Here is a 12189-nt window from a genome sequence, read left to right as displayed (position 1 = left end):
TGAAGTGAATGTCCATTTGCATTGTATATCCAACAGGAGCTCAGATAACTAATTTCACTTTACGGAAATATCTAGAGAGCAAAATAAAATATGCAGAAACCTGCGTTATAACTTTGTGTCATGTATATATTCACTCAATCAATAGCAACTGAGTGGGGATTCCTTAAAGCAATCAGTGTAAGAGGTTTGAGTGTACTACCTGTTCTATCTTTCGGTCAATTATTTTTGTTAAGAAAAGTGACAATTCTACTACTGCTGCTTTCGAAAAATATCGTATTGTAAGAATTCGTTATCAATCAGAGACAAGTCAACAAAAAGTTACCCAAAAAGCCGGGAGCGCTCAAGCAAACGGTGTAAACTACGGAGTGAAGAAAAATACAGGGCGTAGCATAAGGGCTCTTAAAAATAGGTTTGAAAGCACCTTTACTAGTAAGGTTGCTTGAGTTGCTAAACGCAAGCATCATCACATAACTTAGACGTACCTCAACAACGTGGGTTAGTGTATTCGACTTATTCATTTGTTGTTCTTTCGTATGTTCTAACATATAGAAACTATATAATTGCAGGCCAAGAGTGTTATATTGATATTGCAAACATTTGAACTTGCAGTAGCTTGGATTGCAGGGTGTTTTTCATGGCGTACATGTTTAGCCTCGTTTCCGATCAACCAAATTTAATTGACCAAAAGGATTGTGTAAGACATAGAGCTCGTATCGTTCCTCTATTTCTATCTGAAGGTATATTTGATATAAGTGTAATGTTTATTGAACCGCTTATATTCAGTCTATTGCTCTATTGTTCTTTTGACCCGAGTATATTTTAATTTCAGGAGACAAACGTGATCCTCAAGACTAATTCCCCGGATGCTAGATGCCAAATGTGATATCAATAGTTAACCAAGTGTAAACATATGTTTGGAAATTGATTTGTAAAGTATTTGTATTAATGTATGTTTGTCAGTATGAACATATGTTTGTCATTATGAAGCATGTGGGACTGCTGTTGGAATATAGTTTGTCATGCAACTTGTATATAGTTTGTTTGTCATTATGAAACATATGTTTGTATGAACGTTGTATATAGTTTGTCAATTGCATTCTTCGGCTATATTACTGTTGTTATGTGGCTTCTATGGTAGATTTGATGATAGATAGATAGTTTTGATGATAGATAAATTCTGTGATGTTAACTTGTAAGTATATCATGTTATCATGCAAGTATAGCACGTTATACAGTAAGTATAGCATGTTAATCTGTAAGTATAGCACGATAACAATAAGTATAACACGTTACACATTAAGTATAACACGTTAACCTATAAGTATAGCACATTATCATGTAAGTATAGCACGTTAACCGGTAAGTAGAGCACGTTAACCTGTAAGTATAGCACGTTATATTGTAAGTATAGCACGTTATTCAGTAAGTATAGCATGTTAACCTGTAAGTATAGCACATTATATTGTAAGTATAGCACGTTATATTGTAAGTATAGCACGCTAACCTGTAAGTATAGCACGTTAATCAGAAAGTATAGTACGTTATCTTGTAAGTATAGCACGCTAACCTGTAAGTATAGCACGTTAACCAATAAGTATAACATGTTATTCATGAAGTACAGCATGTTATCCTATAAGTATAGCATGCTATACTTGCATGTTAATATGCTATACTTACAGGTTAACGTACTATACTTACTGAATAACGTGCTATACTTACTGAATAACGTGGTACGTTATCTTGTAAGTATAGCACGCTAACCTGTAAGTATAGCACGTTAACCAATAAGTATAACATGTTATTCATGAAGTACAGCATGTTATCCTATAAGTATAGCATGCTATACTTGCATGTTAATATGCTATACTTACAGGTTAACGTACTATACTTACTGAATAACGTGCTATACTTACTGAATAACGTGCTATACTTACAATATAACGTGCTATAAGCACAATAACAGTAAGTATAACACATTATACATTAAGTATAACACATTAACCTGTAAGTATAGCACGTTATCATGTAAGTATAGCACGTTAACCTGTAAGTATACCACGTTAACCTGTAAGTATAGCACGTTATATTGTAAATATAACACGTTATCTTGTAAGTATAGCACGTTATATTGTAAGTATAGCATGTTATATTGTAAGTATAGCACGTTAACATGTAACTATAGCATATTAACCTGTAAGTATAACACGTTAACCAGTAAGTATAGCACGTTATATTATAAGTATAGCACGTTATTCAGTAAGTATAGCACGTTAACCTGTAAGTATAGCACGTTAACCTGTAAGTATAGCACGTTATACTTTAATTATAGTACGTTATTCAGTAAGTATAGCATGTTAACCTGTAAGTATAGCACATTAATGTGTAAGTATAGCGTGTTATACTGTAAGTATAGTACGTTAACCTATAAGTATAACACATTATCTTATAAGTATAGCACGTTAACCTGTAAGTATAGCATGTTATCTTGTAAGTACGTTAACCAGTAAATATAGCACGTTATATTGTAAGTATAGCACGTTATTCAGTAAGTATAGCACGTTAACCTGTAAGTATAGCATGTTAACGTGTAAGTATAGCACGTTAACCTGTAAGTATAGCACATTATCTTGTAAGTATAGCACGTTAACCTGTAAGTATAGCACGTTATATTGTAAGTATAGCACGTTATTCTGTAAGTATAGCACGTTAACATGTAAGTATAAACACATTAACCTGTAAGTATAGCACGTTATTCAGTAAGTATAGCACGTTAACTTGTAAGTATAGCATGTTATCTTGTAAGTATAGCACGTTAACCTGTAAGTATAGCACGTTATATTATAAGTATAGCACGTTATTTAGTAAGTATAGCACGTTAACATGTAAGTATAACATATTAACCTGTAAGTATAGCACGTTAACCTGTAAGTATAGCACTTTATTCAGTAAGTATAGTATGTTTCAGTAAGTATAGTACGTTAACCTGTAAGTATAACACGTTAACCTGTAAGTATAGCATGTTAACTATAGGCTGTCTAAAAATCACTACAGATAGCTTATCCCCATCAAACACTGATGATGGAAGTTACAATCTGACGACTTCTAGAAAGTTACAATTTGAAGACTTTCACGTAGATCGAGGAAGGTTACAATCTGACGACCTTCGCAACAACTGATGAAAGCTCTAATCCATAGCCTTCACAATCAACATCGGAAGTTATAATCTGACGACTCTCATATTTTCAAGGAGCTAGAAGAAGATTACAAGATGACGATCTTTGCAATGCTCTAGCAAAAGAGACTACAAATTGACGGTCTCTTCAAATCAAAACGCAGATATCTCTCAAACCATAAGGAATTTGGCAAAACTGACGGAGCAAACCGAATCCAATGGGGTCGGTTTGGTCGGCTCCGTCTCGTCGAGATAGTCAATTTCCATATATAATCCGTCCAATTCCGACTTACGGTTTGAAAGTTATGACCTGTTTTTCGCAGCAAGTTATGTTCTGAAGTCCGTCTGCAAGACTGGACTTCGTCTAAACATTAGACTTAGCCTGAACATCGCCAAGCCTGCCTAAAGGCTTGCCTCTGCATTACAGAGTCAAAACACAGAGTTCGTGGACTTAAAACGCAGAGTTTGTGGACTTAAAATGCAGAGTTCAACTCTGCGTCCAACAACAAAAATGCACGGTTAATGCGCAGCCTAACTCTGCGTCTCAGGTCCAGAAACGCACAGTTAATGCAGAGCCTAACTCTGTGTCCCAGGTCCAGAGACGCACAATTAATGCAGAACCCAACTCTGCGTCCCAGGTCCAGAGACGCACAGTTAATGCAGAACCCAACTTTGCGTCCCAGGTCCATAAACGCACAGTTAATGCAGAACCCAACTCTGCGTCCCAGGTCCATAAACGCACAGTTCATGCAGAACCCAACTCTGCGTCCCAGGTCCAAAACGCAGAGTTCATCTCTGTGTAGTGCGACCTGTGCGTTTTCAGCCTAAAACAGGCCCAACTCTGCGTTTCAGGTCTAGAAACGCACAATTTGAGCCCAGAACGTTGTTTTCAGCGTTTGACTCGTTCAAGCACGATTTAAACGGTTCCAGAACCGTTTTCTCCCCAAGATTTAAGGGGATCACTATCCTATCATGGAGAGATTTATGGAGGGAAGTTACACCCCATTAAATCCTCATTAAGGACAGATTTAAGGGGGGATTACACCCCTAAATCCCCTATAAATAGTGGGAAACTCAATTGAGTTGAGGCTGGCTTTTGGGATCTTGGATCTGGGAATTTTGGAGATCAAAAGGCCCTCTTTTAGAGATCGACTGGACTTCTTCAGATCTTCTTGGAGCTTTGGAGATCAGCAACTTGAAGAAACTCTTGAGTCATCTTGGAAGGCTTTTAGTGAAGCCTTTGAGATTATTTGGCTTGGCTTGGCTTGTGAACTCTTTCTAAGAGTTCTTCTCAACTCGATCAGAGTTCAAAACTTGCTCTGCAAGTTCTTCTAAAACTCGCTCTGAGTTATTAACTCGTTAAGAGTTATTTTCAAAACTTGCTCTGCAAGTTCTTCTAAAACTCGCTCTGAGTTATTAACTCGTTAAGAGTTATTTTCAAACTTGCCACGCAAGTTCTCCACAACGTCAAATCGTGAGGAGAAGATATCGTTCCAGTGAATCAAGACGTTCGGATCGTCAACGAAGAGCAAAAATTCGACGCGAGCATTCGAAGGAGGCACTTCATCGCTACCTTGAAGAACCCAGTTTTAAACAAAGGGAAGAATCAAATTCATTCTCCTCTCTTTTGTAATCGCTACCTTGAAGAACCCAGTTTTAAACAAAGGGAAGAATCAAATTCATTCTCCTCTCTTTTGTAATCAAGATATCCAATTGTAACTGAGATTAAAGGAATACAAATCAATTTTTCTTCATTTTTTTTACTACAATTTTTCCAACAAACATTAACCTGTAAGTATAGCAGGTTATCTTGTAAGTATAGCACGTTAACATGTAAGTATAACACGTTAACCTGTAAGTATAGCACGTTAACCTGTAAGTATAGCACGTTATACTATAAGTATAGCATGTTAACGTGTAAGTATAACACGTTAACCTATAAGTATAGCATGTTATATTGTAAGTATAGCACGTTATATTGTAAGTATAGCACGTTAACCTGCAAGTATAGCACGTTAACTTGTAAGTATAGTACGTTATTCAATAAGTATAGCACATTATTTAGTAAGTATAGCACGTCAACGTATAAGTATAGCACATTATATTATAAGTATAGCACGTTAACCTGTAAGTATAGCACGTTATATTGTAAGTATAGCACGTTATATTGTAAGTATAACACATTAACCTGTAAGTATAGCACGTTAACCTATAAGTATAGCATATTATACTGTAACTATAGCACGTTATTCAGTAAGTATAGCACGTTATACTGTAAGTATAGCACATTAACCTGTAAGTATAGCACGTTATTTTGTAAGTATAGCACGTTAACCTGTAAGTATAGCACGTTATGTTGTAAGTATAGCACGTTATTCAGTAAGTATAACACGTTAACATATAAGTATAGTATGTTATACTGTAAGTATAGCACGTTAACCTATAAGTATAGCATGTTAACCTGTAACTATAGCACGTTATTCAGTAAGTATAGCACGTTAACCTGTAAGTATAGCACGTTATCTTGTAAGTATAGCACGTTAACCTGTAAGTATAACAGGTTATCTTATAAGTATAGTACGTTAACCTGTAAGTATAGCACGTTAACCTGTAAGTATAGCACGTTATATAATAAGTATAGCACGTTATATTGTAAGTATATCATGTTAACCTATAAGTATAGCACATTATATTGTAAGTATAGCACGTTATCTTGTAAGTATAGCACATTATATTGTAAGTATCGTTAACCTGTAAGTATAGCACGTTAACCTGTAAGTATAGCACGTTATACTGTAAGTATAGCATATTATTCAGTAAGTATAGCACATTAACCTGTAAGTATAGCTGATACGGGTGTATCTTTTCTTTGGAACTTAGCGATCCTCATGGGAGCTTGAGGATAGATGATTCTCATGATAGCATAAGAATAGAGGTGTCAAACAGTACAGGGGAGCGTAGGTTAGAGCGTGGAACGAGACGACGAGCAGCAGATTCGAAGAATTCAGTTTTCATCTAGTGAGTCGACTCATACATGTACATGAGTCGACTCATCATGTTGAGTCGACTCATGCCTGTCATGAGTCGACTCACGAAATGCAACCGTTTTGTCAAAAGTTTCTGTTCGGTCGACTCATCAGTTTATGAGTCGACTCATCAGTCATGAGTCGACTCATATGTAGTTTTGAATCGACTCAAGAAATAAAGTGATGTTAGCAAAAGTTTCTGACTAGTCGACTCATCAGTTATGAGTCGACTCATATGAGGTCATGAGTCGACTCATAACTGTTCATGAGTCGACTCATCAGAGTTTTCCAAATTCGTTAAGGACTATTTACGCGTTTCCCTGTTTGGGTTGGGCTTGGTTATTTACCACTTTGACACCCTCGTTTGTACACCTATATAAGGGATTGTTTTAGGGTTTAAAACAATCAGAGAGTTTAATCAAGAGAGATTAAATTGTAATTGAGATTTGGAGAGCATGTTCTTTAATTCTAGAGTGAGATTGTGAGAGATTGTAAAGTGCATACTTATAATCTAGAGAAGCTATTTTCCTTCGCCCAAAACCTGAGTTATTCTTGTGTTCTTATTTTTTTCTCCTCAACCCACCTTTGATAATTCCGAGATAAAAGGTGTTCGCACGACAACTCGTATCAATAGCACGTTAACCTATAAATATAATCAATAGCACGTTAACCTATAAATATAGCACGTTATACTGTAAGTATAGCACGTTATTCAGTAAGTATAGCACATTATTTAGTAAGTATAGCACATTAACCTGTAAGTATAACACGTTATACTGTAAGTATAGCACGTTATACTATAAGTATAGCACGTTAACCTGTAAGTATAGCACGTTAACGTGTAAGTATAGCACATTATACTATAAGTATAGCACGTTATCTTATAAGTATAGCACGTTAACCTGTAAGTATAGCACATTATATTGTAAGTATAGCACGTTATTCAGTAAGTATAGCATGTTATCTTGTAAGTATAGCACGTTAACCTGTAAGTATAGCACATTATATTGTAAGTATAGCACGTTATTCAGTAAGTATAGCACGTTATTCAGTAAGTATAGCACGTTAACCTGTAAGTATAGCACGTTAACATGTAAGTATAGCACGTTATACTATAAGTATAGCACGCTATACTTACAGGATAACGTGCTATACTTCCTGAATAACGTGTTATACTTATAGGTTAACGTGCTATACTTACAAGTTAGCGTGCTATACTTACAAGATAATGTGCTATACTTTCTGATTAACACGCTATACTTACAGGTTAACGTGCTATACTTATAATAAAACGTGCTATACTTACAGGTTAACATGCTATACTTACTGAATAACGTGCTATACTTACAATATAACGTGCTATACTTACAGGTTAACGTGCTATACTTACATGATAACGTGCTATACTTACATGATAATGTGCTATACTTACAGGTTAACGTGTTATACTTAATGTATAACGTGTTATACTTATTGTTATCGTGCTATACTTACAGATTAACGTGCTATACTTACTGTATAACGTACTATACTTGCATGATAACGTAATATACTTACAAGTTAACATCACAGAATTTATCTATCATCAAAACTATCTATCTATCATCAAATCTACCATAGAAGCCACATAACAACAGTAATATAACTGAAGAATGCAATTGACAAACTATATACAACGTTCATACAAACATATGTTTCATAATAACAAACAAACTATATACAAGTTGCATGACAAACTATATTCCAACAGCAGTCCCACATGCTTCATAATGACAAACATATGTTCATACTGACAAACATACATTAATAAAAATACTTTACAAATCAATTTCCAAACATATGTTTACACTTGGTTAACTATTGATATCACATTTGGCATCTAGCATCCGGGGAATTAGTCTTGAGGATCACGTTTGTCTCCTGAAATCAAAATATAACCGAATCAAAAGAACAATAGAGCAATAGACTGAATATAAGCGGTTCAATAAACATTACACTTATATCAAATATACCTTCAGATAGAAATAGAGCAACGATACGAGCTCTATGTCTTGCACAATCCTTTTGGTCAATTAAATTTGGTTGATCGGAAACGAGGCTAAACATGTACGCCATGAAAAACACCCTGCAATCCAAGCTACTGCAAGTTCAAATGTTTGCAATATCAATATAACACTCTTGGCCTGCAATTATATAGTTTCTATATGTTAGAACATACGAAAGAACAACAAATGAATAAGTCGAATACACTAACCCACGTTGTTGAGGTACGTCTAAGTTATGTGACGATGCTTGCGTTCAGCAACTCAAGCAACCTTACCAGTAAAGGTGCTTTCAAGCCTATTTTTAAGGGCCTCTATGCTACGCCCTGTATTTTTCTTCACTCCGTAGTTTACACCGTTTGCTTGAGCGCTCCCGGCTTTTTGGGTAACTTTTTGTTGACTTGTCTCTGATTGATAACGAATTCTTACAATACGGTATTTTTGGAAAGCAGCAGTAGTAGAATTGTCACTTTTCTTAACAAAAATAATTGACCGAAAGACAGGACAGGTAGTACACTCAAACCTCTTAGACTGATTGCTTTAAGGAATCCGCACTCAGTTGCTATTGATTGAGCGAACGCATTTCGTCTTTATAGCAGACGTCGGATGCCCTCTCGTGTGATTGATTGACAGACGGTTTCATTAGTGGACTCAGATCCCCTCCCGATCAGTTGTTGAGCGGTCGAATCGAAATGAAAACATATCTTTGAAGGCAGGCACTCGACTGGATATCCAAGGTGGGGCTCGAAGCTGCCATCTCCAACTAGTTGGTTGAATTCTTTAATCGACAGGTGATTACTAAAAGAATCTAGCATACTCCATACCCACATCTTAGTGATGACACTACGACAATTGAACATGCAAATTTGCTTCCAGTGATTGTTATGCGTTATTAGCAATTCTTTCAACCATTGACACTCAAACAATGAAGCTTAAGTTTGAGTCTCCTACTCTCTACAAACACCTACTGTTATCTTTAATGGAAATAAATCACCAAAACAAAAACCAGCTGCAATAATGCTGATACCTCAAAAAATCCCTCATCTGCGTTAACAATTTTGGCATTACCCCCAACAATATAAAACTAAACTACCATCAATTTATCACAAAATCCTCATTTTCAAAGACTCAAACAAGCATCAAAACAGATGGTGTTCACTGTTCAACATCAAGTCCACCGACAATCTACATCAGACACCAAAAACAGAAAATACCTAGAAATTTTTTCGATTGAAACTCCTCATATCAATCTATGTTTCTCAAAAAAATACTTCTAAAATCAAAAAAATAAATAAATACTTGAGGAAGATAAGAGAGAGGGGAGTCCATACCCTCGTGGTTACAGTAGACTTGGTCGACAAGAGAGAGGGTCGAAACGCTGGGCGAATAAGAAGAGATCTCGTCTTCAGGCTCTTCCTCGATGCGACGGCAACGACGACGACGGGCGATAGCGGCAAGAGGCTTTCGTTTTTTAATTTAGGGCTGAGTTGAAAATGGTGAGGAGGAGAGATATTAATATGGGGCCAAGGAGTATTTTGGGGATTCTGATTAAATACAAGTGATGAAAGTACTGTATTTTGAAGTTTGGGTTTAAAGATAAATACAAAAAGTGAATTGGACTTAAAGATACAAATAATAGTACTTGGTTTTAAAGATAAATGGGAGTAAATAAATGGGTTTGAAAGCAAAAACCCCTTTTTTTAAACACTGCATTTTGAACTTGCCTCCCTCTAAGTTTTAATATATTTGATTTAATTATTGTATACTTATAACTAGAAATCATATTTACTCCTCTATATTTAAAGAAGAATCTAAGTTTTAATACATTTGATTTAGAAATAATATATGCTCTTCTATACTTAAAGAAGGATCCAAGTTTTTAAAACATTTGATTTGCTTTACTGTTTATGACACAATGAATTATTTTAGTATGAACAATAATTTATGCTACCATATTTACTGTGCCATTTATTGTAGGATGAACAGGATGAATAGAAATTCTTTGGATTCTCCTAAAATATAGAATAGTAGATTTGAAGTCTATTCTGCTGTACCATAATTGCAAAAACAGTATTAATTTTATACTCATATAAAATGGCACGTTGACAACAGGTCCGATATATGAGAAATAAATTGTTGCATACAATTGAATGATGTGAGACATACCTATGCATCCATTAAATACAAATCTTATCCAAACTTTTCAAAGGCGAGCATGGCTTTTTCTGTGACAGAGGAGCAATTGAAATTGCTAGAGTGAGCCTATGTGCTTCCTGTGAATGACTTAGAATGCCCCACTCATATACGAAATGTTTTCATAAAATTTGTACTCATATCAAACACTTACAACCAAATAACAAGATCATGTCAATCCAGATGCCCAATAGCACTGACAATCTCATCTACACATAATCTCAATCATCTGGCAAAAGAATGGATTCTGCAAATGGATCAGTCCATTATTTGGAGCTCCCTCCAACCCAAGAATCTCCGCAATCACATTATAACTCAACGTTCTTAAAAGATGCATTGCTCCTCTAGGCCCAGGACCAACAAGTAAGAACCTCACTGAGAAAATTGCATTGTGTAGATCCAAACCTTGGAACAAGCTGAAAATTTTCTAAGTCTGGAAAACATGCGAACTCAACATGCAGGCGAACCTGCAGTTCAAGCGATCTTTGGAAGTGCAAGCGAGCTCCAAGTGTAGGCGAGCTCCAAGTGCAGGCGAAGCTCACAGCCGAACATAAGTCAGGTGAACTTGTGAGTTCAGGTGAACTTCACAAGTCAGGCGAGATTCGAGTGTTAAGGCGAACCAGCTTGTTAGACGAACTCGTAGAAAAAGATAGATTCTTAGATCTATCTTTTTGACCTAGGGTTTCCCTATAAATAGGGAACCCTGGTCGCGATCTTTAGTAGAGATTTTCCCGAGCGCCTGTAGCAAATTTTTGGCGGCGCTTTCTCCGGCGATTCCTGAGCGGCGATTTTTCAGAGAAAACCCCCGCACGTCCCTGTAGCGATTCTACAGTAGCGCTTTTTGATAGAGAAATGTCAAGGGGTTTGAGATCATCTTCTTTGCAAGCTTTGTAATCTTCTCAAATATTCAAAGAAAATTATTGTGTGGCTCCCAAGGACGTAGACAAGTTGCCGAACCTTGTTAAAATTTTGATGTTCTCTCTTCTATTTTTTCTTTGCAAAGTTTCTTTTATTTGCTGTGATTTCTTCTTTCCTTCTTTCGACACAAGATCCGGAGGGTACGTTCCGCAAGAGGGTTCATTTGACAGGTTGTCGATAGGTTGAACCCCACAACACTCACTACTCTTATTTTGCACGATCTCATACCTTTCATCCAACAACCCAATGATCACCGCAATACCGTCACTCCGAGAATATTGCACCCTCTCCGGCAAATTCTCCTTCAAGGAGACCTTCAGTCTATTTCCATTTCTTACATTTCCAAAACTCGGTCCTTTGTTCATGTTTGATTTTATTTCCGTCGCAGAAACACCAGAAGCAGGCGGCATACAAACAATGGCTATTAATATGTCACCCATTTGGATCAATTTCGATCCAAGGCTTCAAATTTTTGAGAAATATATAGTTTCCTTGGCATATGCCAACCATTCCATGATCTCCTACAAGAGTCAAATGCACATCGTAAAACCCTTCTCTTTCTTCCAATCCAGAAATCAGAACTCCAACCAATATCAATGATCACATTCGTGACCTCAGAATCATCAGGACCAAATTTATGCCTTTTCCGGTCAGGCTCTTCAAAGTAGAGGGTGATCAGGAAGGGAATATCCGTAGGAGCAAGATTGAAATAGTTGAGAATAGTCTGCACCCTGAATATCAAAGGGTACGGACTTATTACATGGCTGGCAAAATTTGGGAGTGTTGGATTTGGGTGTGGATCCAAACCTCAGGCGAGGAGCTTCAGGTGAGCTCCTCA

The 12189-nt window shown here is 36.4% G+C and overlaps 1 protein-coding gene across 1 annotated transcript; it reads right to left on the bottom strand.

Moving 5' to 3' along the window:
• On the bottom strand, nucleotides 10639-11791 carry LOC109845956. Its single transcript, XM_020415184.1, has 2 exons — nucleotides 11580-11791; nucleotides 10639-10849 (listed from the first exon to the last, which is right to left on the bottom strand). Exons 1-2 carry the CDS (start codon nucleotides 11789-11791, stop codon nucleotides 10639-10641), a joined length of 423 nt encoding a protein of 140 aa, XP_020270773.1.

The sequence above is a fragment of the Asparagus officinalis genome, chromosome 6 (genome assembly GCF_001876935.1).
Source record: "Asparagus officinalis chromosome 6, Aspof.V1, whole genome shotgun sequence".
Taxonomy (NCBI): domain Eukaryota; kingdom Viridiplantae; phylum Streptophyta; class Magnoliopsida; order Asparagales; family Asparagaceae; genus Asparagus; species Asparagus officinalis.
The sequence above is the reverse complement of the archived record's forward strand: the minus strand, read 5'-3'. Positions and strand labels throughout refer to the sequence as shown.

What these genes read in the sequence shown, in the direction of transcription:
- LOC109845956 (XM_020415184.1), bottom strand. Translation starts at nt 11,791, where the DNA reads ATGGGTGACATATTAATAGCCATTGTTTGTATGCCGCCTGCTTCTGGT. An exon ending in ATTGGGTTGTTGGATGAAAG is followed by an intron (nt 10,850 to 11,579) that starts GTATGAGATCGT and finishes GAAAATTTTCAG; the next exon opens with CTTGTTCCAAGGTTTGGATC.